The sequence below is a fragment of the Gallus gallus genome, chromosome 7, assembly GCF_016699485.2.
Source record: "Gallus gallus isolate bGalGal1 chromosome 7, bGalGal1.mat.broiler.GRCg7b, whole genome shotgun sequence".
Lineage (NCBI taxonomy): Eukaryota > Metazoa > Chordata > Aves > Galliformes > Phasianidae > Gallus > Gallus gallus.
Window position 1 is genome coordinate 11706159 of NC_052538.1, and position 27491 is coordinate 11733649.

General features: G+C 40.7%; 1 protein-coding gene across 4 annotated transcripts in view; it reads left to right on the forward strand.

Annotated features, from left to right (window-relative positions):
• PLEKHM3 (pleckstrin homology domain containing M3) overlaps positions 1–27491 on the forward strand; it is a 132718-nt gene that overhangs the window by 74393 nt on the left and 30834 nt on the right. For 2 of the 4 annotated variants that reach the window (XM_015289505.4, XM_015289507.4), the window contains exon 7: positions 7419–7576. In XM_015289505.4, coding sequence (XP_015144991.2) covers positions 7419–7576 — 158 coding nt within the window. Of the gene's footprint in view, positions 1–7418; positions 7577–20395; positions 26937–27491 lie in introns of those variants that run through there. The other 2 variants (XM_040703912.2, XM_015289508.4) reach the window with 2 other exon arrangements.

Genomic DNA, 27491 nt, shown 5'->3' on the forward strand with positions numbered 1-27491 from the left:
CTTTATCGCCTCCATGACGATAATGATTAACAAGCTGATTTACGAGGGTGGGGTCACAAAGCCATTTGGTGAATTTAGCTTGTCTCACAGTGGCAGTGAGATGTAAGTTTTACAATGTTTTCACCGCTTTAACTGGAATACTTAGCCCCAGTGGTAGGGCTTTTCGACAGAGCAATAGCAACAGATACTGCTCTATAACAAAGATTTTCCTCCGGTGTTTTTGGTACATGAGGAAAATATAGGTTCAGTTCAGAGAGTTCTGTCTCTCTTTGGGGTTTATTACCCAGTCATACATCCACAGTGTAGTGACAGTGTTCCTGGTGCCTGTGGTTGTTGGTTGTCCCTTGTGTCTGAGCTCACAGAATGTTACAGGGGTTTGTAGTTTTCCTCCTTGCTCACAGACTGTAGAAAGTCTGTGTGAAATATCCTTCACCTGTTGATCTCCGTTAACTTGTGTCTTAATATAAGAATTATTTTTTTAAATAAATTCTGATATTGCTTTCATTCTTGTATGTTGGAAATTACTTAGACAAAAAAATATGCATGGACAGGGTTGGAAGTTTGATGGCTCACAGAAATGCACATCGTACGGACTCCTGCAGGGATGGAGGTCTTCCTCCTTACCTGTTACTACTTAGCGTGCACTGCTGAAAGGTGCCCTGCCCTCAAAGCAAACACACACTCTCTTGAGAAATGCCTGAAAACTGTACTGCTTTTTTTTCCTCTTGTCCAGAAAGTTCATCATGTCTGATAGATGGGAGCATTAATTTACGTGGCCGTGATGCAAGGGTTGTTTATTTCTGTGGTCCTGGGCTAATAGGTGGGCAAGAGGTTAGAGGTGGTACTTAAAAAGTGATAGTGCCTTATAGCTGACTCAATTTTTCCTTTTTTTTTCTTTTTCCCCCTATCTCTAATCCCACCTAAAGCCCTTGCAATATTATGTCTTTGGGAATAAAAACATTGCATAAAGTCCCCTCTAAACTGAGAGGGGACTTCCATCCTTATCTAATCAGCACTGATTGCTTTCCTGTGACACCCAGGCAGAAACTATTACGTCTTTTCTAATTTAAATAACTGTCACTCAGGATCTGGAGCAAACTCTAACAAATTATTTGCATTAGAGCTTTTTTTTTTTTTTTTTTTTTTTGGTCTTTTTCTGTTTTCCAAACAGAGTTCAAAAAGCTCTAAGTTTAGGTCACCATCTCTGAACTAGAAGGAATCTAGAGATTCGTTCTGTACCTTGGCCATTCGTTCTCTCTGTTTTGTTTTGTTTTTTTTTTTTTTTTTTTTTTTTTTTTTTTTACTATGAAAATGTTCATATATTGCAACATTGTGCTCAGAACATTGCTCTTCTGTGGGATTAGTTTGTGCAACCCTCCTTCACGCAGGTAAGTATGTTCTCATACAAGCAACCTTTGTTGACCAAAAAGGGAAGTGACTTGACTCCACTCTGCTGCCTGTAATGGGTTGTTTGTTTGGCTCTCCTGTACTGTACTGTAGGGTAGGAAAGCTAGGGCTGAGATTAGGGTTTCGGGGGTAGGGTCCTCCAGAGGTGGACTTCTGTTGGCATTATGCTCAGATAAGAGAGGGAGTCAGGACAGAGCTGTAGCTCGGTGTATACTGGGGAAAAGGGAACTGCCTCTGCTCTGGTGTAGATCAGGCTTACGGGCTCTGAAATACATTGGGAAAGAAGGGGACAGGAATACCAGTTTGTCCTCTGGGCAACACTCCCTGCTCCTGAAAATTCTCTGTTGGCAACAACCCCGTTGTATGTATGGTAGGCTACTGAGGACAGTTTCTCTCCCTGTGGAGAATGCTGTGGCCTACCCCATTCTTATTCTCTGAAAATGACGACTGCCTACTTGTTTCTGAGAACATCATCTTGATGGAGCAAGGTACATTTGGTCTTTTTATAAGGCAGAATGAGGGAACCTCTAGGGGCCAGCAGCTCTCCTGGCTGGTAGTGAAACTGACTGATAACATATTGCCCTCATGATCATGCTAATGTGATGTGTCCAAAGGGATTTCAATTCGAACAGTAGCCCCTACTGTCTTTCATCTTCTGTCTTCTTGCTGAATCAGGAAAAACGTGCCTGTGCATCGTGTCCAAGGCTCATAGCCATTGCCAATACTGTCTGGTCTGCAGGTCCCCTTGTCTTCCCTCCTACCTTATTTATATAGAGCTTAATTGTGGTTTACGTTGCTACCCTACCAACCATTGCCACAAAGATATACACAGAAGAAATCTCAAATTACTTTTATTTGTAGATTTGTCTTGTATGGAAAGCTGCTGTTCTAGAAATCATCTAAAATAATTGCCCTGGCACCCTTTTGGCATGTGTTCAGACACTCTGCATCCCCCCCTTTGATTTCTGACTCTGCTGCAGACGTGTCTCTGCCTTACCTCTTGCTTTCCAGTACCACCCGACCTTCCCCAGGACCTCAGCTTTCCTGACCTGGGTGCCAGAGGCTGGGCAGTAGAGTGGGTTGCTGCTCCTGTGGGCTCTCCTGTCTTTTCCTCTCCCCTCTGCAGCAGTCTTGTCACCTGCAAGCATGCTCTCACGGGTGGGATGCCTCCTCTAAAACATGGAGTTTGTCCTGTTTAGGATGGAAGATGAAATATATGGTTAGCTGGTGTAAAAAGCAGTGCTTGTTTGCTGCTTCAAATTTTAAATGCTTTGAGGGCGGGGCCCATCTTTTATGTATGTATGTGTGGGTGTGTATTTTCATACAATTCCTAACATGTGAGACATGCAGTCAGTATCTGCAATGTGCAAAGCCACAGTGATAGCTCAGAAAAATGTTTTCCAGATCCTCAGAGGTGGAAAGCAGTTCTAATTTGAATACTGGGGCTCATCAGAGAGAAAACTTTGGGCCTGTGCCAAAATATGTTACAGCAGTGGTAAGCTAACTGCAGAAGCATGACTCCATGTTCAGAATCCTTTTGGGATGGGTTCCTTGACCAGTTTAGGGAGAAGAAACTATGTTGCACCCTTCATTGATTGATGATTGTTTTTCATGCTCAATTTAGTGTAATTATACTATTGCCTGTGCTAGAAATAATTTGGATTAGAAAACAGAGCTTGCTCTTCGTGTGTGCTGCAGCATCTGTATGCAGAGGACAATCTGAACTCAGCAGCATTTCAATTTGGTTTAAGCAAGATGCTAGAGACAGGAATGTATTTTTAAGCCTTTGCAAGCACATGTTGGGACTGCATTGAGAGACAGAGTTACATCAGTGAAATTTTTAGTTTCCGTTCTATTAGCCCACTATTAACTTAGTAAGTTTTGCATTAAATTTCTGCATTGCTTTTGAGATGTAATAGACTGTTCTACAACGCATAGAATGTGTGGTTTCACAGTTTCTCTTCATGCTCTCTAGGTTGTGAAAATCCTGGGAACTTTACAGGGTTGCGTGCAGTTTTGGGGAACATCATTTGTGGGGCCAGCTGTTTCCTTCTAGCTCAGATATCGAAAGGCTTTGGACTCTTCAGTTCTCATTAGATTAAATGAAGTTAGGTAATTTTGGAGACCTAAATTCTTTCTGAGTGTATCTGATAAACAGATGTGGTAAAGAGGTGGAGGATTGCGGTGGGATTGTGTGAACGGCAACACGTTGTGGTAGGGATAAGTAGGACGTGGGACACAAGCACTAGCTCATTTCTGCTGCTCTGCTTTGGTTGGATCCAGTACAGCTGTCTTCCAGGTGCACAGGCACTTCCTAGCGATGTGAAATTTTGATTATTTAGTTGGGTTAAGTATGGTCTTGTGGAGTAAACATCCTCCTATACCATTTCTTTTGATCTACTTTTCATGGAGTGGGGTGCAAATATTACCAAAGAGAACTGAAAGAATAGGTCATATACACTACTTTCTAGTCCCAATAGACCTACTAGCTGCAGGCTGTGAACACGGCACTGCAATATCAGTGCTCCATGTATGAATAATAGCTGCAGTTTTTAGAGACCAAATTGAAAGACTTTCTCTTGTCATACACCCTTTCAAAACCAAAACATACGATTTTCTCATGGTTTGCAATAACGACCATTGCAGCTAGGCTAATGGATGAGTTTTCCAGACCCACTGCATACTACGGAAGTCTTTCCCACTTTTGAGCTTGCCAGATGGACCTGCCAGTGACTTGTAATAGAGTCATCAGGTCTCAGCCTCCACCTGAGAGCTGAATTGCAAGGACCACTTGTGTTTTTACTACAGTGACCCAAGTTATTTTAAATATGCCTGAGATCTGGATAGCTGCATGTCACCGTCTTCCTTCAGGGCCACAGGTCTGATTTGAGATTTTGTTGACACTCGGCATTTAAAGCATTGCCTATTATCTTGAAGTTAGAAGGGTTCTCTCCGTGCTCCGTATCTGATCTGCATATGGAGCAAGCAGGTTAAAAACTTCCGTTTCTTCTGAAAACTAAAATGTTCGCGTTAATGCTTAGGAGTGGCTCCAGTGGTGAGAACAGACGTGCTGGGACTGCAAGAGAACTGTGGTGTCTCTGTCCTTGAAAGCCTTTAGTAACAGATGTAGCGATAAAGAATGACACAGATGTTGCTGGACCCACCAGGATGGCCTCTTGAGGATTTTTTTCCATGTGGTTTTCTTCATATCTAGCTAGTGCATTACATTTGTTTAACACACTTACATTCTTTAATCACCTGTATTTCCTTGACGCTTAAGACCTGGTTCCAGCACCAACTAGGAGAACATCTTTGTACTCTATCATCATGGTTCTGGCATGTCTAAACTGACCAACCCTGGGCCTCTGGCTGTCATGAGGGTGCTTAGTCACAGGAGAAGGTTTGACAGTGCTCCTTTTCCCAAAGCTATAAAAACAGTAGAAGTGTTACCGTGAAACTCCTCCCAGGGACAAGAAATAGAAATATCCCCCTTTGCTTGCTGAGGTAAATGGAGATGAGGGTTTTATTAGGTAGAAACATGAATGAGAATGTTGTTTCCTGTACACAGCCTTGAGGTCTCTGATGAAGTAAAATGACACGAAATTTGCAGATGCTAAAAATAGTGGTAATATCATTTTGATGTTGCATTTTGTCTTCCTCCTATAATACAGTAAAATTGCCTGTAATTCACATTGTAAAATTGACATGCAGAGTTCTTTGAAGATAGGATCTTCATTGTGTGTCTGCAGTGGCCAGAGTTACAAACCAACCCACTACAGTGCTGTGGCAGGCCATACAAATAAATAAATAAGGATAAATAACACCATCTCCTTGGGGGCTATCAATCCATCTTGGTTAGATTGTGAGCTCTTCAGCACAGGAAATCTTTGTGCTTTGTACAGACTTAAATTTGCCCCTGGTGCTTAAGATGGTAATAGATTATGTTAATTTTTACATTACATTACGTAAAATATGAATTTAATTCAGAGATTTAACACTGAAGTCCTTGCTGACAGCGACATTAGTACAGGCTTATAGAATTTACTTGCAGCTCTGTCTTCAGCTTGGCATTTTAACTGAGCTCTTATAGTCTGTCAGAGGTGATTGCTATAGTGTGAAAGTGCTTTGGAAAATACATATGAACTGTGGTTTACTTACTGTCATTGTATGCATATTTCATCCTTTACTACTAAATGGGTCATTGTAGCAGTGTCACTAGCTGGGTAGCTTCACGGTTTCTTTCCTCCTGTTTCCTGAATGCTATCAATTTTGTGTCTTTCCCCACTCCCCACTTGTTTGATTTTTCTGACCCTCTGTAGCTCTCAAGGCTACAAGCAGAAAAAAACATTTCTTCAAAATGAAAACAAAACCCATCCTGAGAGAGCTAAAATAGTGTCTGCCCATCTGTTATAAGGTTAGAAATATCACTACCTTGAACTATGGCTTCATTTGCAGCATTGTTTATATTCTACTTGAAGGGGATCTTCCTATACCAGGATGCAATAGGAACGTCATTTTTCCTCTAGCATGAGCAGATGTCCTATCTGCAGTACTAGCAATAACACTGTCGCTTCCTGTTGTTGCAGATGCTGTTAACTGGCTTGAGCTGAAAGCAAAGGGCGCACGTTTCAGCCAGTGCCATTCAGTGCCATCAGCGTCAATGCTGCCTATGCACCTTTTTTGTGCTCTTTAAGAGTTGATGTCTCAGCTAGCGGGCAGGATATTGCCCTAGAGCGCAAATTTATTTCCTTGCTGCTTAACATAGGGGAGGAATGCTTCTGAAACCTCCGTTGTTCTTCTCTGCCTTGACCTTTGCTTTCTCAAGATCGGTTTATACAAAACCTATTTACAAGTCGTATGTTACATACTGAAGGAGAGGAACCTGAACTGAATATGACACATACTTAAGTGTAAATCTCCCTACTCTTAGCCTTCAGGGCACAGCCTTGTTTAAACCTTCAAACAGCAATTAGTGCGTTCTTTTTCATTTTTTTTTTTTTTTACAGGAGGTCACTATCAAATCTCGTGACACATTTCTATCACTAATCTGGCAGGCTGCCATTCAGACCACAGGAAGTCCAGGAGTGAAGAACATACACTTAGGGCCTTATTCCATCTTCATTATTCCATACACCAGCAGAACTCTTTAAAGTCTCTGGAGACTCAATCTGAATGGAAAGTATTTTGCCTGAATAGCACCCCTTATAGAGACATTGTCACTGAATCACAAATTTAGATGAGTGTTGTGGCTAGTGGTTTAATCTATACTACATGGCAGTTATTTTTTTCACACAAACACAGGCAGTGCTAATCACTTCTAATGGCCTAACAGGGTTAGGCCTGTTAGGCCTGGCAGTGAGAGACTTCTTGATTTTGAAAGCTGGACACTCTAGGGGAAAAAAGAAATACTTCCTCCTATTCAAAAGTTGATCTGAGAATGTATTCACATTGACAGTGAGGGAAATAATGTATTTTAATGACCTACAATGGGAAATATAACCTTACAAAAGCAGGTAAGCCAGGATTCTGTTCATGAAAAGTATGCAAAAAAAAAAAAAAAAGACTGTATGTTGGAGGAAAAGGAGCAGAGACAAAACTGTGATTTGTGCATAAAAATTAACAGGAATTAATTGAAAATCATGCGTTTAAGTCAGTATGCATAGCTGTTGGTTAGATGATAATGTGGGACCTTAAGTTCTTTTCCTATATACTCATCTGTGCTGTACCATGTGAATGCATTGTTGCGCTTCAAATGGTTGCTAGTCTTGTGTGTCACTGCCATGTAGGGACTTAAAGAGTTGGTACATTTCCCTCTCTTTCACATTTGAATCATTGCCAGTTCAGTGGCTGCTATTGTCACTTGTGATTTCACGAAACTGTAACAGTTAGGAAATTATTTTATTGTTATTTTATCAAGCTGCACATAGCTATGTTTCTGTATTAATGTTTTTCCTGTCTTTCAGGAAGTTCTGGTTATTTTTATGGGTTCATACAATGTCATCTTATTTCAGGTTATTGAAGGAAAGCTGGCTCCTTTCTTGGGGAAGGTGATCAAGTTTGCCACCTCTCATGTGTACAGCTGTAGTCTCTGTAGTCAAAAGGGATTCATCTGTGAGATCTGTAACAACGGAGAAATCCTTTACCCCTTTGAAGACATTTCTACAAGCAGGTACTGTAATTAAATTAACATTTGATTCACCTAACATATCCTTGTGGATCCTCAGCCTTATGACGTCTTTTAAATAACTGTGTTCTGGATTTGACTAATTCACATTCCTGTGCAGCTGCACAAGATTCCTGGCCCAGAGAGGCCACAGGCTTGGAAGTAGATGGGAAGAACTACTTTCCAAAGCACTGTAAGTTTCAGAACAACTGCTTGAGATGGGAAGATTCCCCAGTAGAATCTCATCATGTGATTTATTTGAAGTTTTCTGAGTTTGCAAAGTATCTTAAAATACTAAATGGATTCTCTGGTGTGATCACAGGCATTTTTCCAGTACCTGATGTCATTGGGCCCATGATGTACTAGGACTGTATATTGTAAAGCAATAACCATCTATTCTGGAATGTTTTCTCTGTGAAATGTTATGGGTAATTCTTCATTTTCTCTGTGCATACTCTTCTTTGTGTGTTTGCAAGTGTTTTTTGTTGTTGTTGTTGTTTTTGGTTTTTGTTTTCCCCTTCTGTAATGACAGCTCTTCTCAGGTAGTTACATAATATACGTAAGTATGTGCCCAGCCCTAAGTTAAATCCACGAACATTTATTTCATCTTAAGTGGAGTACTGGGTGCCAGATCAGGGACAGGAGTTGCATGGAAGATCTAAAATCAAAAATCAGGAAATCAGAGTAGACTCAGCAGTGCAGCAGGTATTACTCTTGTTTTTCAAACATATCTTGGATTTTAAATAAAGGGGGATTTTTTTTTAACTCAACAGAAAGACTGTATCTGACAGCACCACATTCCTCCACAGATAAGTACTTTTTGGTTGTTTCAAAAATAGTCATTTTAATTTGTTCTCCAAAGATTTCCACTGAAAAGAAAAAAGAAGTTGAAGGGCTACCTTTGGAAACAATCAGGAGCAGCCTCTTAAAAGGGCTTCCTTAAGAATCTGATTCCTCTGTGTGTACAAAGATGTTAAATTACAAGTAGCCAAGGACTCCTCTTTGGGGGCTTTCAGCCTGACCTGACTTTCAATGACTGTTTGCACATTCTTTCTCCACATTCTCATTCTACAAAATGCATTGACAAAGCAGGGAACATAAGCTAAACAAGGTGTGCAGCTGAGCTCTATAAACAGTTTTCAGTAAAGAATGTATGTGAGAGTGCTTGGTGAGATAGGCTGAGTTAAAAAGAGACTGAGATATATAAAGCATCAGATGCTTATTGAGACTGTATAAAAGGCAATTGAAGATTGATGAGAAAATGTAAGAGCATTTGAGAAGACAAGTTTACCTGAAGTATCTGTGTGATTTGCCTGGGGATTTTTGGTCACAAAAACATTGTTGGATGTGTATTGTTTCCCTACCCTTCAGCTGAGATCAGTCTTACCTTGTAATTACAAAGTTTAAAACCTTCTGGTATCAAAATAGTTTTTGCCAGTAGAACAGTGAAAGCCAAAAAAAGCTGCTCTAGCTCCTGTTTTTATGTGAATTAGAAACCAGAAAGGACTTTTGTTCATGTTTCACAAATGTGGTTGATGTCATGCCAAAGACAACATCTTCTTTAGTGATTTTAATTGAAACACAGTCAGCATGAATGGTTCTTCGATATTTCTCTTTCTCATTTTGTCAGAGGTCATTTTGCTTGCTTCTTTTGTACTCCTTATTGCTAAACCTTTTGTCCTCAGCATCTTCTGTTTCCCTTTGTTAGTTTTCTCATTGCATTACTACTCATGCGGGCACATGCACATCTGTGAAGCTAACCAGAGTATGACAGTCCCATATTTTAACTCTTCTCTGCCTTTAGGCTAGAGACAAGTCATTATGACAGAGGAGCTTGTGCAGGTTACTGTGCAACTTCATTGTTGCAAAGCACTGAAGAAAAGGCCCAGGAAGAGCTTTCATATTTGTAGCCATCTTACACAGATCACAGTGTTTTCTGGAGTAGGTGCTCAGGTATAACATGGGAAGGCTGGTTAGACATAGGAGAAGGTCTCGGTTTCCTGGAATTGCTGTCTACAGCATAGTACTCACATTTTACACTCAGGACTGCCTAGACTTGGAATTAGCCTGATTGTAGCTGCTGAGTTAAAGAGGGAAGAGTAGCAGAGCTCTGAATACTCTCTTTCCATGTTTTCATGTGTTAATCACTCACTTCTGAATATCCTGTTAATTCTACCAACAAATTGGGCTCTTGGCTTAGAAATATTTGAAAGTGGGTGCAGCCTTTCTAAACTTCACCTCCATGTTGTATGTTTGAAAGGGGAAATCAGTTTGTGTGTGTGTCTGTGTTGAGCTGACATTTGTTTTCCTGGCTACCTCCCTTACTTTCCTTGCGCTTTGGAGAGATGAGTGGCAGCTGTCAGAGAGGCTAGTACAATTCCGAGGTGGTTTTCAGATGGCTGTTACCTTTCCATCTTTGTGATGTCTTAGGTGAGCTTTGGGAGTTCATTTCTCTCCAAAATCTTTCCCGCAGTTTCTAGAGAAGTCTTCAGTAGGAATTTATGAAGGATGGGTCTTCTTTAGATAGGTATATCTCAGAGAAAAGCGGGGCCCCTCTTGAGGGCTGGAGTTTCTTGTTGGTCGGGTTATTTGCTTAAAAGTAATTTTTGTCAGTCCTTGAGCAAACAGAGTGAATACCTGGGTTATGCGCTCCTCAGAGTTTGAATACACATATATTACATACCCTTCTCTCACTAATCAGCATGACACATTCCTTTGTTGGCAAAGGTTCCAAAATAAACACAATCAGTTCACTTAATTAGCGTGTCTGTGGGCTGTGCTTGGCAGACTCTTTACATCCTGCTTAACAATACAGAGCAACAGTTTGCTGCCTTGAATGTAAGGGTGGGCTCACAAAGTCATAAGCTTTCTAATGATATTTCCTTTCTGTGGCTTTTCTTGGGAGGTGGCCATTCTGCACAGAGCTTAATGAAAGCCTTGATTCAGTAGTTAAACAGTTTATCTTTTTTTTTTTTGTAAATTGGCCCATCCTTTTACATGCCTCTTTTAATCTGATTCCTCTGTCTCCCACTTTCCTCCTTTGTCTTTCTTTCAAATACTTGTATGAATTCATCTCGATTCTTCCTAAATTTCACAAATTATGCTTCTTTCTGAAGACCTTTAAGTCTATATTTAAAGCCTACACAGTTAGTTACGCATTTCAAGGAGCAAATGGCCAGCTAATGTAAACTCTCAACATCTCTGGATGTTGATTGCTGGAGCTCTGGCATCTTTAGCAACCTGAACATCAAGCTCCTGTTTAATGTCTTCAACTAAATTGGCTTCAGGCTTAAATTTTCCAAATAAGCATATAAAATAGTCCTATCGTGTTGCAAATTTTATTTTTACAAATGTTGTGAAATGAGCTTAAATATTTCTGATTATAAACCTGTTTATTAGAGCAGTTGAGCACTGCCCCTCAAGTTTTCCTAGTATTGTTTGTTCTTCATTAATGTAGTGTATCCTAAAATAAAAAGTAAAGGCAGAAGTGGGAAAAAAAAATCTGTGTAGTGATATAGTTGTCTATGATACGTAGCCCCATTTGTTTTATGACCTAGAACATTCTTTAACAAGTGTTAAATCTTAAAGAATAATGAGAAGAATGCCATTGGAATAAGAATGGAATTATTCATTAGTATAATTTTGTCTAATTAAATAATTGGGCAATTACGGTTAAGATTATTACATGCTACTCAGTTAATAAAGTGATGATCTTGCCTGTGTGCTGCCATCCTAGTAACTATCCTCATAGGTAATGCATTGTATTTCACTGGTAAAGCTACTTGCTTGGTTAAGGCCTGGCAAGTCAATTCCTTGCCTTTTATGTTGTGCCTCTGGATGCACATGAACGAAGGAGAGTGGTTCTTTTGTGTTTGTATTCATTTATCAAGACAAAACTGTTTTCACTTTGTGAAGTTAATTTGTTCTGAAGATCAGTTAAGACATGTAGCCCTGTAAAGATACAAACCAGAAGACCCAAGTTTAAAATAGACACACAGAACAGGCTTAACTATATGAACCAGCTTGGATGCCTCTATAATCTTTGGCCACCATCCTGATAAGACCTATGAATGTACTTAACTTACATGTCGCAAAATGTCTTACTAAGGACTCTGGGGCTGTGCTTAGCTTTATACACGTGCCATAGTTTTTGCAAGGTTGCAGCTAACTGTGTTGTGGATGCTGTGTTAGTGGACAAAAAACAGCTCTGAGCATTTGTGAGAAAGTTAGATAGTAGGTGGAGAGATTTAAATATACAGCACAGAGCGTTTCCAGAAAATACCTTGGCAGAAGTGAAAGGCATCACTTGAAGTACATTGTTTTCCCTATTGCTTTGGTGTGTTTTGTGCTAGACAGCCCTTCCCCAGACCCGGTTCCCTTGAGCTGTGCTAGTACTTTAGTACTTGGTTTGTGAAAGAGCTAAGTTCACTGGATGTTGATAGTGTAAAAAGCTTATTCAAAATATCCTGAATGGATGTGCTCAGCATAAAGAAACACAGGCACCTGAGCAGACGCTAAATTATCTTCATTATATAATTTATGTTGAATCTCTCAAAATGGGCTAAAATCTGCTGGACCAAATCTGATTTTTGTCTGTGCGGATCACTACAGTAACTTTATCTAGAATGCATTACAAGAAAGAACATACAGGCTTTTCCATAGAGCATTGTATTTTGGATCTAGATTAGCTTTACAGATCGGTTTTTCCTGCCTTGCATCAGATTGGTGTGAGTTAGAAGGTTCTGCATAAAAGCAGGCACTTAATTTCAAGCAAGAAGGCCTCTGCAGCGCTGCCTGGTGCAATTTCCCCCTGTCTGGGCATGGCAGCCATCTCACTTCCTGTTTCTGCTTTGTGACTTCCCTCCTGTGCCTTCTTCCTTGTTCTAGATTTCCCACTTGCTAGTCAAGACCTAATTTCCTCTTTCTTCCTCTTGCAGAATTCTCTTTTGAGGTACACCTTCGCTGTCTTACAAGCAAGGTTCTTTGTATATCGGATGCCAACTTTTCAAATACCCCTGAAAGTCAACACTACAGCTTTTAAGTGTTTGGAAATTCTAAGATTACCTGAAGAATTTTAAGTTCCATCTGGGGTCCAGATAAATGTGTCTTCAGCATTACAGCAATTAAATATTAAGTGCATTTGCCTTTTTCTTAATAAAAGCAAAAATCCTAACTTAATCACAGGATTCCAAGACAGGAGACTTACAGAAAAATGCAAAACTGAAGAGTCATGTAATCGAAATTGTGATGGTTGAGGGCGTTATGTTAATACAACTGTTGATAGCATTACCTGGCTCTGCTTTTAGGTCTTCAACCGCCACTTGGTGAATACAGTGCATTAATAATAGGACAGGTAGAGGAGTTTCAGCTCATGGTGTGGCAACTGGCAGAGGCAAAAGTTATATAGGTCTGAGCTATGTAAATACTTGAATCTCTATGTCATTTCTGCATCTTCAGTAGTTTGCAGGCAGTGCACATGTAGGGATTTTTTCCCTTCCAAGGTGAATAATCTCCACTGCCTAAAATGTAATCAAAGTATCATTAAAAAAAAATGCATTAATACTGTTTTTACTGTCTCTCTACAGACTTCTTGTGGATTGCTGTGTATAGGCCACATTACTTGGCTTGGTATCTTTGGACTTGGACAACTTGAGAGTGCAGGGCTGAGGTGGACAGAAGCATGGAAATACATGTAGATAAGTGCAGCATAAATCCCTGCAGCCACAGCTGAGGGGGAGCTAGGGATGCACTTTCCTCCTTAATCCGGAGCTGCAGAGCTCTGTAGAGAAGAGTCCGAGTACTTCAGGATTTCTTTGCTCCTGCTTGACCCCACTGGCATGCTTCAGTGTTGTAACTCAGCCTTTGTACACAACTGTCAGGGGAGGATAGCAGGTGGTTAAATCAAACTGTTCTGGTTCAGCTCTTGCCTGTAGCCAACTGTTTTGTGAGCACTCAAAATTAAGGCCTGCTGGCCATTTTCTCTCCTCTCTTTGATTGTTCTGGGTCTGCTAAGAGAGGAGTTGACACTGAGGCTTCCTCTGCTGCCACTGAGACACTAGTGGTTTTCCGCTCTTGTGAGCTGCCTGTTCTTCCCCTCATTTATGGGGCTTTCATATCTCTGTCCACCTCCATTGCATATAGTTGACCTTGGCAGAGGTTGCTGGCCTGACTGAACAAGGGCACAGACATAGGTGTGGATGGGGAGCACCTAGGGCACCAATGGGCAGCCAAACTGAGGAAGAGGAAGAGGCTCATTCATTCACACTCCCGTCTGCTTAGGACACTTCAGCAATGGGCTCACTGTGACCCATGCTGGTTATAAGGGAGCATTGATGCTGGTCTTGCAGTTTTCATGCAGAGACACTGGGTAGATATTATTCATTAATCTCAATGTGGCATTACTGGATCAGCAGCAGTGTTGAGCATGGAATCCATGTCAGGCTGTGGCTAGGGAGGTCTGTGCAGCTGTTGCAGGGATCCAGACTGTGGGTGCTTTCCTTGGAAAGCACCATGAGTGCAGACTGGCAATCACTGTAAGCCCCTTGCTAACTGTCAGCTGTAACCAGCATCAGCTCCCACAGAACATGAACTGGGCTGATGGTTGGTGGCTGCATTTATTTATGCTCTTTCTGTATGCTTCTGAGCCAGCCCAGAGCCCAGCCACTCCCTTCTAAACAAGGAGCATCTTCAAGCTATGTTAGCATACTAAGAGTAACCCGCTGACAAGGAGGTATATAGAAATGAAAAACACGATTACGCTTTGGATTGCCATTTCTATTTGTGCTAGCTCCCTGAGCACTGAATTAATTGTTTAGAGTGAATTTGAATTTGAGATGTGATTATTTCATATTTCAAGGACTGGGTAGGCTTTAAGTGTGTCATAAAAGGCATTATCCTAACAAGATCCTAATAGGGACAAATCGATGCCATATCACTGCCAACTTTCTTCCATTCATTTACAATATCAGCATCCTGCCTTAGGCAGGCTCATTGCCGTGGTTCCTAGGCAACTGTAATAATATTGTTGCACGTGTATGTCAGGCATTGATTGCCTTTGAGGTTTTTTTTTGTGTGTTGCAAGTGAACACAGTCTAGTCCATTTTCTTTTTCCGTGTGCTCTGTTAAAAGTCTCTTAAGAGTTCTAAAGGGCACGCCTGCAATACTCTCAGCTGAGCAATGCAGAAATACTTTGCAGACATGCACGTGTGGATTGTGTGGGATGGTGTTCATGCTGGAATCCCTAGGCAAGTCTTCTTTAAGCTACTGTGGTTTGCTCTGCCAGTTGTCTTTTTAGTAACTGAGTTAAAGGTAGCTTAATATTTATGGTTCTTAGTGAAAGTATAGCATAATCTAAGGAAAGTATAATGAACAACTGTTTTGTTTTGTTTTTTGTTTGTACTCTGCAAGAAGGAATTAAAATAGTAATCTGAAGAGTTTTAGGCAATGAAGGGCTCCATCCTGCATCAAATCCTTACTGAAATTACTTTAAAGTAAATACTTAAAGTAAGTAAATTACTCATTTGAGTAAATGTGTATAAGGCTTGGCACAGAGGAAGTGGCTCTGCTGTGGAAAAAAAGTTAGTGTATAAAACTAGGAGAGAAAGGATGGCAGGTGAATATGGTGCTGCAGTGAGACGAGGGAGAGCTCTTTGCCCTTCTCTTATAATTGCTTCTGGCTTACCTTAAGCAAGTCAGTTCACCTCATCTATTGTTTCGTGTTCGTGAAACAGGAATGGCGATCTCTCTGTCATCCACTGTTTGTTCATTCCAGGGCTGAACAGTGTAGCCGTGATCTGCTTTGATTCCCAGTTTGGTATTTGGAAGCCAGAGTGGTGCAGCCTGTGTCCTGCGGTATTAAAGCTATCCTAATAAACTTTGCTGGTCCAGTAGCTTCATCCCAACAGTCACGATGGTTATCCTCCCATCCTGTAAGGCTCCTAGAAGACAAAACTCTTTTTTACTTTACATCATGGGTCATGAATTGATCATCCCCAGTTTATTTTGTCTGTTTAAGTTGGAAGCTCTTTGAGGCAGTCCTCTTTGTGTTGCACCCCCTTCTTTTGGGCGTGCCCCCTCTGATCGTACCTGTGAGGACCTGACTAATGGCACAATGTGGGGAGAAATAGAAGTATGATCAATTGGTAGAGCAGAACCTAGAATTACTTGACCCGTAAGCCTGCGCAACGTGAGGGATTTACCAGAATTTACAGTTTACCAAAAATTGACCAATGTCCAGACTTAGATAATAATGTGGGCATTTCTTCAGCACATAAGGAGTGGTTTTGTGCTTTTAATGTAGAAAGGCTTTTCTTTTGTAACTAGTGATAATAAGAAGAGCATTAAAATGCCTGTCTAGCGTGTCTGGCTATGGAGAGCTGTGGCCTTTCTCTTAACACGCTTTTCAGTGCAGTAGAAATTATTTAGAGGTATGAATAGTTCTTTGCACTTATATTACTTCAGTTTTCAAACAAGTAAAATTTCATTAAAACATGAAACAGCCTTTATCATCTTGATAGAATTGGTCAAGTAAAAGAGAAAAGAGAAAAAACACCAAAATAGAGAGGAAGCTATTTCAGATGCTGTCTGAGGAGGCTGAAAGTCAGTATGTGAATAACAGTCAGTGGTCACCGATTCTTCAGATAACGTTTGAGAAATAGCAAGATACTATTAATGTGCAGTATCATTTATTACATAAGGAAACGAGAAAAGCCTGAATGGCTGTGGACTCATCATATTATTAACTGTGGTATATAGAAATTTCACAAAAGATGCAGAGACTTCTTGGCCTCTAGCCGAAGAAGTCGTCAAGATACTGAAGTAGTACCTGAACCATAAATTACCTATGAAAATAATGAGGTTTAAGGAAAAAATGATTGTATGTAGGAACTATTACACAAGCCTTTTGTAGACCACAAAATGTATTTTTTTTTTCTGGGAAAATAAAAGCATTTGGGCGTACTGAGGCTTGAAAACAACAGCGAAATAAGGTGAAACTCGCATGTGAAGAACTAGTTGTAGAGTGGTTTTAGAGAGTCAGAGAACAGGTATTGGTAGTGGTCTCAGTAAGTAACAAATGGCTGGCAGTTACAGGCAGGAAGATTGGCATTTTTCTTCATCCTTCATCAGGGAAGTATTAGCCACATAAAGGCGTCTATGTGTTTACTTTTGTGCAGGTATCCAGTTTGCCAGTCTGAAAAAAAAGCTGCTTTTTATCATTTATATTTTGTTCTTTGCCTTCTTAAAAAGTAGCAAAGGCAGTTCTTGTCTTTTTTTTTTGTTGTTTGTGAACTCCACCCATGCTGTTTTTTTTCTGTCAAAAACTCTACAAAAGAATATGAAGAAAGGTTTAGAAATAGCTCTGAGATCAGTTTTCAAAAGGGAGTATCAATTTAGAAGTGCATGTGGAACACCCTTTTTTCCTAACACAGGTGCTGCTGTTTCCTTCACAAAGTACAGCTGCTGCTAATCCAGCTCCTGGATTCTTTTCTTTGCTTTCCCCATCATTGTACCTATAGCTTCCTGGTGGCGTTTCAGCAGAAAGGCAATTGATGGAGCAATTAAGTTGCTGCACTGTTGGTATTTGAGTTTTCGCATATGTAAAAGCACCAGTGTCATCAAAAAGGAGCTTACTTGGAGCTGTGCACAAAGGGAAAAATGTCAGTCTAATCGCAGAGACTGAGTTTACCAATGCCTTTAAGTGCAAGCTCTGCAACTCCAAAGATAGTGATGCAGCACTGAATATGGAATCAACACCTAAGTGCAGCTCAGCACTAATGTGCGCTTCAGTGCCTGATAAGCCTTATGGAGTGCAGGTTCCTGCACTTGGAGAGATACTCTGACAGTGTGTAACCATCTGAACCTGCAAGTCCTGCGTGTTACATCAAATCATTTGAGAGAGAGAGACTCTTGCTGCTTTTCTAGGATTTATTGCCTCTGTTTCATAACACGTGGAGAAAGAAGCTTGTGCTGTTAGATACACAAATATATTATTTGAAGAGCAGTGTCTATCTGTCCAAGTTCTTCATGACAAGGAAAAGACTTCAGAACACATGATGAAGCAGGAACAGCAGACTGTTCTTAGCACTAATGGCCCTTCCATTTTTGATGCTACAATGGAGATAAAATTAGAGTTCAGGATTAAAGAAGAAGAAATCTGCTTGCGATATTCTAAAATGGAATATAATTTGGTGGAGGTTTTTTTGTTATCACTGAAAATTTTCTCCCAGTGTGGTTGGGAATGGTCAACCATTTGAAATTTGGATCATTTGAAACTGACTGGATTTGGTGTAATAAAAAGCAAAGACACAGATGGCTTGGGCAAGGAGTAATCTGCCATCCCTACAAATACAGGTTCAAAATTAGCCTCACGTGACTGAGTTTCTTCAGCAGCGAGGAGATAGAAGTATACAGTGAAAGCTCGCTCAGACATCCTCTCTCCCTGTCCTTCTGGAGAGCAAGAGGTAGTTTGCACCTCACCTCAGAGCTCTGTTCTTCAGGCTTTACCTGGGCTCTTCCACAGTGAAGCAGTGCTGTGGGCTGTGAGTTGCAGGGCTGGCTGTTTGCACTGCCTCTGCTCAGTGCCTCACTGTGTGGGGTCCCACCCAGTCGGAGCTTGCTGTTGTTCCACCGCTAATAAATAACAGTGCAGAATTTTTCTCTCTTTTGATTTTGAGCAGGATGAAAGAAGTTTGTTACTTTTTTCCCCTGCTTACTTCTGAAACATGAATTCATATTAATTTAAACACCGTAAATCATTGTTTTCTCTGTTGATGGCCTTTCATTGGAAGGAGCAGGTGTGCTGACTCATTTAATCCTTCTGGCAACCATTCTAGCAGCAATTTTTTGATAACTTTTGTCACCTCATCAAGTGCTGTGGAGAAATACTGAATGAGCATAGGGAGTGGCAGTGCGAAAGCACAAAATTACACTGCTCATCAATCATTATCCTCTAGCAACTTCCAGAGTGCAGCAAATTGCTGACTAACAAGGGAGAATTAGCTTGATAAAATCACCATTAGTGTCAGGTCAGAATGATGTAAAGTTTTAAAGACACGTCTGTCCTCTCTGTCTTTCCTTCATCCATTAGTGTGTCTGTTGGTAGAGATCCCAGTCCAGCAAAGCACGTAAGCGCATGCTTAATTTTACTCGAATCAGTAATCGCAAGGAGATCACTGTGATGTTAGTCACAAGCACATGTTTATGTGCTTCACTGGATCAGAGCCATAGCATACTTCATCATTCATGTGCTCAGAAAGAGAAATATCCCTGTGTGAGCCAGTTTCTTGCTTCAAAAACAGTTTCAGACTCACGAGCTGGACACATTAATAAGAGTACGTCAAGTTCGCGCACATCAGAGCATAGCAGTTAGCACTGTACTTAAGTTCTTTAACCTTGCTAGTTGAATTCTGTCAATTCGTGCTAGCTAGAAATCTTCCTCTTCAGACCTCTCTATAGCCATCTCAAAGCTCATCTGTTACTAAATTTAGACTATCTTTGGACCCAGAAGTAAACCCTAAAGCCAGCTCAAGAACCACTTTTTAAAAGTTATAGGTGAAATGCAGATGTGGCTATCATAGTTAACAAAGCAGGTTGTGTGAACTTACAGAGTTCTCAGTAACTCTTTCCAGACTGCATGCCAATTACTGCTATTTGTTTTAAAAGTGGCTTTTATTTGCCTTATGGCTTCTCAGCATTTGAGGCTCGTTGCTTCATATTTTCACTTTTTTTTTTTTCCACAGTCTTGATACCTTTAATCTTATTTCTAACAAAAAGAAAGAAAAATTCCTCAACAAGAAAAAAAACAAACAAACCAAACAGTAAGAGTATGATAATGGATGCCAAGATTCTCATATAGACATTTGACTATGGTAGCTGTGGATGAGGAGAATGAGGCATTGCAAGACTCCCCACAAAAATCACCAGCTTAACCAATACTCCTCATTTATATTCAAGAACAGCTCTAAAGATTGATGCTTTGTTGCTTTCTTTGATTACACAACAGTAATCTAAGACTTTGTACTTCTATCATCCATTTATTTATTTATCTATTTATTTATTTTTTGGAAATTGTTATGGAGCTGCAGCAACACAGTGACTTGTCATTATACAGTTGTTTGCATTGAAAAGCTGAGAAAATATCCATCTGCTCAGCTCTAGCTCACTCCATGGTTGCCAGATATTTCATTTCTCCACAGCTATGTAGAATTGGAGTCTTGATCTACTATGACATTACATCCATTACCATCTAGTCTGGTTCTTCTGTGGGACACAGCAGAAAATACTTCCTGGCATCCTCTGTTTCATTTTTACTGTATGGAATGATGTTTTCCTGCTGTTGAAGTACACTTGACTGTTTCAGTCCTTCCAGAACAGCTGAGCCCTGAAACTTCATTGACAGAACTGTCACATCTTGACTGTTCCAAATGCTGAAATGTATCTTATTGGAAATGAATAATGTTATTCTTCATTTACAGACCAAAGTAGCAAACTTTTCTTTCATAAATCAAAAATGATACCTATCCTGTGATAACCTGAATGCTAATTAATAAGAAGAGATAAATATTAATCCTTGTAAGGTGAAGGAGAAGCACTGGGACAGATTCTCAGCAAGTACCTATGGATGCAAGTACTCCTGAGTAGCTTTATACCAGCAGAGATGTGAGCAAGATGCTGCCCCTTGATACTGCACGCTTTTGAAATGTAGCACGTTCTTTGAGCTACCAGAACTGTTTGAAGGAATGTCTACTGTTCACAGTCCATGTGAAGTCCGTTGCATGCTCTGGTCTTATTTTGTCATTCAATTTTGACGCTAATTTGTGTTTGCAGGTGTGAAAGCTGTGGTGCTGTCTTCCACTCTGAATGCAAAGTGAAGGCTGTACCATGCCCCAGGTGTGTGCGTAAAGAATTGCAGAAGAAGCAGAAATCCTTCTGGAGGCGACTGAATATGGATGAAAACTTTGAAGAGTCTTGCAACATGTTTGAGTTGTCATATCAGAACACATGAGTTCTTTAAGGCAGTGGCCAGCCTGAAGAGAGCCTCTTCCCCAGCTGCCAGTTCAAGCAACCTCGCAGCTTAGCTGGGCAGAAATCTTTTTTGCAAAATAATATTTGATCTTCTTCAGCTATGAATAGCAGCTGCCAAAGTCGCCGTAAAGCCTTGTCGGCTTTGGAGTATCAGTGGCTAAACTGCATTTTGCATTGAAGTTCAGCCGCTAGCTCTCATGCAAAACATGGTTTACTTGAAATGCTTTATGTCTAGCTAATTAAGCACCTATCTTTTTCTTTTCCACCTCTGGAGAAGACTTATCCTCAAGGCAGAAAGTATTTGCTGCCATTAATGCATTATTTTTGATGTTGTTCATTTAGAATTGACCAATCATCTACTTATTTATGTGTATTATTTATTATTAGCCTTGGCAGAGGTTCTGGTAAAGTGTGTCACAGAATAGGGCAGGAATGATTTTAAGCCCACCTGTTCCTTTTGATGTGGACACATGGTTCCATTTCCTTGTGTTTCCAGAGAGCTATTTTTAAAAGATCAGTGCATTTACATGTCACTCCTCCCAGAGGAAAGAAAAGTATCTCCCATCAAACCTTATTCAGGATGTTTGCTAGCATAAGATGCAGAATAATTTCTTTAGCTGTGTTTACATATTTATAACCACCCCAGTGGAATATTACATAAGCAGATAAGCAGGGTACTTGCTGCTGGCTTTTGTTTATGCTAAGTATATCTGTCAAGCTGTGTCACCGAAGTCCATTCTGCTTTACACTGCTTATTCTTGATCTGTGTGGGGTCACATCCTTATCTCCAGTAACATGACATTCCAACCTCTTGCTAGTCTCATGTTTGAAGAACTTTTAAGTGTCCACACTGGTTTTGTTTTTGTGAGGTGAAATTTACTTTGCATGTTCATCTGACCTGAACCTACTAGACCAATAGTTGGGAAAGTATTCTTGCCTGAGTTACCTAGAAGATACCTCCAAATTTGTGAAACATTAGTTTGCTGTGTTCATGTCCAATGTGTGTCCTGAGTTCTCTGGGAGCTCTAGGGGATTTGATGCTTCTCTAGCGATTTCTCTAGTAGAGAGCAAACTTTCTCAAGGTATGGTTTTGCCTCATACACGTAGAACACGGGGAAGTACTAAACATGATAAATTACATGCATTATGGAAGAGAAGTATGTGATGGATTTGATGGCAGTGATACATATCATCGCTGGTACTGTTCAGTTCGTGTGATTTCACCTTTAGTGAGGACCTAAAGATCTTCCTCATTCCAGCTCATATTCTTAACTTTTTCTCCAGACCCTGCAGTAATATGTGTATTACATACATATTAATGCATTCATATATATATATACGCACATATATATACAGACAGTAAATATGGTTTCAGAAGAAAAAAGCTGGTCACATGCATGGGCATTTTTCTTCTCTCACATAGGTTTGTTAATCAATCAGAATACTGATCTTTGCTTCCCATATGATATGCAGGCTGTTGTATTCAAGGCAGAAGGCAGTATTGATCATTGAAGCAGCTCACTAATTGCTAAGTATTTTAAATAGAAGAACAGGGTACATCATGCTTACATTAGAGACTAGAAAGCTACAAACAAACTGCCTTGTACTGGAGTGTAAGTGGTTGCTTTTTCCAACCTCCCGTGAAGAAAGTAGCTGAATCTGAGCTTTCTCAAATTTCAGCACAACTGCTATATATATAGAAGCATGTTTGTATCTGTATACACTAGACAACCAGTGCCTTTCTTTTCCAGAAGTCTTTCTCCCACTGGGACTCTTTGGAAGGAAGTGAGGGTTTTTCCATGCTCTTGGCAGAGTAGTATAGGGATTCCTATATTTAATAAACTTGGTGAATGATGCACCTTTGTCACTAAAATTAATACTTCCCTTACACAGGGACATCTGTGTTTCATGCAGGTCACTGTTCTTCATGTGAAATGAGTTACTTTCAGCTGTCATCCTTAAAGATATAATGTTCCTTCCAAGTCCATTCCCACGTGAAGAACTCCCTGCATGTTCATATATGCAAACACTGAGCAAGTCTTGTGGAATTAGTCATGTAAACAGGAACTACAGTGGTACTGGCTGAATAAACAGTACACTCCCACGTTGTTCAGTGTGTGTCACTGCAGCCGGTCCTGTGGCAAAGCCAGTAGCTCAGACTGTTGGAATCTGGCAGGTACTATTTTGATTTAGCTCTAGAAAAAAAGTTTTTTTAGAAAAAAAAAAAAAAGTAAGTTTTGTTTTCCATGTCATAATGCTTTGGAACTTGAGATAGTTTATAGCACCAGTTCATGTTGCAATTTAGAAAAGTGCTCTTGTGTGCTCTGTGGAATACCCTACAGCATCAAGGAATCAAAGTTTAGGCATTGCAATGTATCGATTACTTTTATAGATGCTGCAATGCCTAAAGTGTCAGTGATGTGGGTGGCTAGATTCTAGGTAAATTCTGGAATAACAATGGACAGTTTTGGAGCTACTCCCAATTTGTGCAGCTATTGCAGAACAGTGTTACTTTGTTATCTGAGATTTGGAAAGGAAAGAAGCATTTGTTGTCAGAAAATTCATTGGAATTAGCGGTGAGTCTGGAACCTCTGCATTGCTAAAGACAAAGAGCAGAGCAAAAGCATGTTTTTCGATATGCTGGCAGCACCCAAAGCTTTTTGTGAATGAATAACGTACATCGGATATTAGTATTTTTAATCCAGTGTAATTGTAAATGAGGTGGTTTCTAAAATGGATACATTTTTCCACCTTGAAAAAGTAATAGAGCTTCTTCCTGTAGCTATAGGAGCAGACTGTAAAGTGGATGCTTTCCTCTCAGGGATGCCTAGCTCCTATCCAAAAGAAACTATTCCATTTGGATGAGTAGGATGCAGTCTTCTGTTTCTGCCTTTCAAGAGCATAAAGGCCCAGTCCTGCCTTCAGAAATTGTTGGTCGAGTAAGAATGAGCCTTGTTCAATTTTTAGGGCTGTAGGGTGAAAGAATAATCAGAAACTACTATTGACGTTGCTAACTCTTGAAAGACCTCAAAAGGATGGTTCTCCTGCTTGCTGGAGGCACTGCCCATGCTTCTGTAGGTGGTTTGGATTTTGTATAACACTGTATCTTGCATGACTGTCTCTGCTAATGTAATGTAGTGGTGCATGCTGGTCACCAATGTACTGTTCTCCCATTCTGCAGCCTTGTGCATGCTCTGCAGACTTCCAGGTGGGCACCAGCTGGAAAAGTACCTAGGGCCTTTCCAAGTTAGGCGTGTTGGTCCATCCCCCCCCTCTTCACATGCACAGAGATGGAATTTCTGTATATGCGCTTCTAGTCCCATCCTGCCCATGCAAGAAATACATTTGAACAGTAGCATTTCACTGTGAATCAAAAGTGAAATGTGCTGTTTGCCTCCTTCACAAAGAAGGTGCTTTCTTTACTTAAGGAGGAGGAGGAATTGATCTGTAGGTCTAGTTACTGCTCTTACTTGGTTGTACAGAACTTACAAATCACTGTAGAAACAGAATGCTTCACTGCAAGGGACTGTAGTCTGACTTTACAACTAGTTAGAAAATTATAATCTGTTTAGTTAGTCTGAGATGATTTAATGCAGGATACTGTAGATAAACTTACTCAGTTCTCCCTCTTTTCCTCTTTAACCCAACCTTCTAGCTTTTTAAAGTAGATAAACACCTACCTAGAGGGGGCAAACTGCAGCTTTTTTGATATTATCAATCTGCAGATCAAGAATTTTGGATCCCCTATGCAGAAATCTTTCTCTTCTCTTTGTCTCTCTTAGCTGGTGAGAAATGATGGTTTTATGGTGTGACACGGTGTCCTGGCTGGTAGGGCTGATAGGACCTGGCAGTTGTGAGGGTTTCTGATAAAAACAAGAGCAGATGCTTTTGGTGAGGAACTTGCATTCTGCACAGTATGCCCTGTCAGAAGTGAGTTGTCAGAGTACCTCTAGAGCTGCTCATATCAAGGCTCCTCTTGGTAAATAATGCTAGGGTACTGTGTGCATTATAATGGATTTATGATAATGTCCTGAAAGGCTTAAAGAAAAAAAAACAGAGGATGTCTGATGATGGGGAAGCTGCACAGATGTACTTTGCTTCTTCCCTATAGCAACAGAAGCCACTGAGTTTCCTGGGCTTTCCAAGGTCATGGTCTGTACTGCAGACGACTGTTGATCTCGCTAAAAGAAATGTAATTGAATAATCATCATAATCTTATCTCTTGTTTCTGCTGCTCAGCTGCAAGCCAGTCCCCTCTTTCTTTCTTTCTGTTTCTGTCCCTGCCTTAGCTCACAGTGCTGAGCATACAGCTAGGCTTCAGCTTCGTAGCTGATGACTTTGCTTTGGAGCTAGTCAAGTTTGATCATTTTCTCCTTCATAATTTGCCTTCCAATTTTCCCTTCCCAGTAGGAGTGCCTTACAGTACTGTATATTAGTTTCTATCTTCCTGTTTTGGATTTCCTGATTGAATCTGCTGTTTGATTAACTTGTAGGCTTTAAACTGAAACTCTCCTGTGGCTGCACATGCTCTTTTGCTGGGGCAGCTGAATAAATCAGTTTGCTTGTTCTGTCCTCATGAAGTAAGCTCTGCAGGCTGTGTATTCCAGCTCTGAAGATGCCAAGCTGCATGGAAACTCCTCACTTTTGCTGAATTTGGTGCCTTAAATTTTCAACAGTGAAGGATTTTGTCAGGAATGCTCTGCCATGATGGAGCATGTTTGGTGTTAGAGCTCTAAGCCCTTGCTCATGGCAGTTTCCATCTCGCTAGGAGTGGTTACCATAAAATTTGTTTACTATCTATGCTTTGAGAGGGAAATGTGAGAAAAGATAGCACGGAGGGGGGCATTGTTTTTATTACCTTCGTTTTGGAGACTAGCTAGGCTTTTTTTAATCCAGAAATGAGGTTGAACTAATGTGAGAACATCGGAGGTGTGGATATATAATAATGGCAAGCACTGGGCATTAAAGCAGGATCAGGTAATGAGCAGCTTTGCTCCTCCCGGAACCACTGGCTGGCCTCTGCCATGTGATGAGAGGGTCCCACATGATAAAGCTGGGTTCATGACTGTGGCAGTGAGGGCATTTCCTCTTAAACTAGTTTTAATGCAGCCTTGTTTCCTGAAGGCTGACCCACTGGGGTTTTTGTTGGCATTAACTTAGGGAGAGAGTTAACTTGCTTAAATTTGAGCATTATTTGCTGAAGTCTACAGCTAACTCACATCTTGCGTGTGTTCATCTTGGGCACGTGTCTGTACTAACTGGGATCTTTTAAGGCCACTTTTGACCCTAAGTAGCAGGATCCCCATTTGGCAGTGGCACTGTTTTCCCTGCATTTTAATAGTGTAGTGAGCAGACAGGCTGGATGATAGATGGTGTGCAAAATCCATCTTTACTTGAAAACCCTGGTGTGCACACATTGGCTTGGGTCATATCTTAATATGCAGGTTTCCTGCTGGTCCCTAAGGTGGCCATTAAGTCAACTCAGAATGCCACTTGTGGGCAGCATTGGAGAAATTCAGGCCTGGAAGGCTATTAACTGTCCAGGACCAACTTCCATTAGGTCTCGTCTCATACACAGCTATAAGTGGCTCACTTACTTATTTTTGTCTAATATGTGTGTTGAACCAATGTAAATCATTGAATGCATAGCACTGTGCTGGTGGAGAAAGGCTTTATTTCAGTTTTGCTTATGCACTTGTCTACAAAGTCGATCTTGCTTCAACTAAAGTATTTTCAGACTGGCTTTGTGTGGCACTGATACCTCTGATGCTAGGTAGGCTTATACCAGGCACTTCTGTACTTGAGCTAAGCAAAGGTAAGAATTAATGAGCAGAATAGAATGCACATTTGAAGAGGTAAAGGCAGTTTCCAGGTAAGCACCAGTCGAGTTGAAGCAGCTTGAGGCCGAGGGAAGCCAGGCATGATAGGCAGAGCTCAGGGTTTGGTACTGGCCCCTTTGGCCTGGGCTTACTTCCCACCAGTGCTCCAACTCACCTGCAGCACCGTAAGTTTTTTGAAAACCATTATATGTGTGTGCTACTCCATCTGTTAATTTATTGGCAACATTGTTGTATGTTTTTCATTGTCTTTTGTTTATTTTGGGGGGTTTTTGTTGTTTGGTTGTTGTTGTTTTACTTTTGACAAGGATTTTGTTTAAATTATCTGCAGTTACTGGGCAATAGTCTTAATTTATTATTGATGTGTAATAATGTAATTTAAATTCACTGAGTTGAACTGCTTGTTGATACTTGAGCAGGGTTTATTTGGGTTCACTTGTGACAGTATCAGAGCACCAGTCCCTTCTGTATAAAGGCACCTCTCAATAAACACTACAAAAAAATTACTCCTCTCCTTTTTACTCTGCCTTCTGCTGGGTACTGCACCGTGTGCAGGACAAGTTTTGTAAGAGTGCTAGTTTCTTATAAATACTTAGCTCTTGGTAAAAGTCTTCAAAATCTAAGTAAACTGTGATATTTTTATTGGGTGTAAGGGAGAAGCTCTCTGGAAATGCTGTCAATGACTGCATCAGGCTTTGTGTGTTTGAATTTACATTGCAGTCTCTTAAGTGTGTTTGAAAGCCACAAAAGGTGCTGAGCCCCAACACCTCCAGGAAAACTTACTGGGAGTTGTTGTTGGGCACTTTTGGGTAAGCAGCTCATTGGATCCATGGGGAGGCTGCTCTCCATTGCATGGCTGCCATGTGGACCTCTTCCTGCAAGCTCCAGCTTAAAAAGCCTTGGACCCTAAGTAAGAGAGATACTTCCAAGCTCACTGAAAGGCTAGGAGGACAGGATTTTGCCTGTGGAGTAAGCGATTTCCTGCTTAGACAGCTCTCCATCTGATGGATGGAGGAGCAGGTGTAATTGCTGTTCCTGGGGGCTGCTTCTCCCAGTGCACC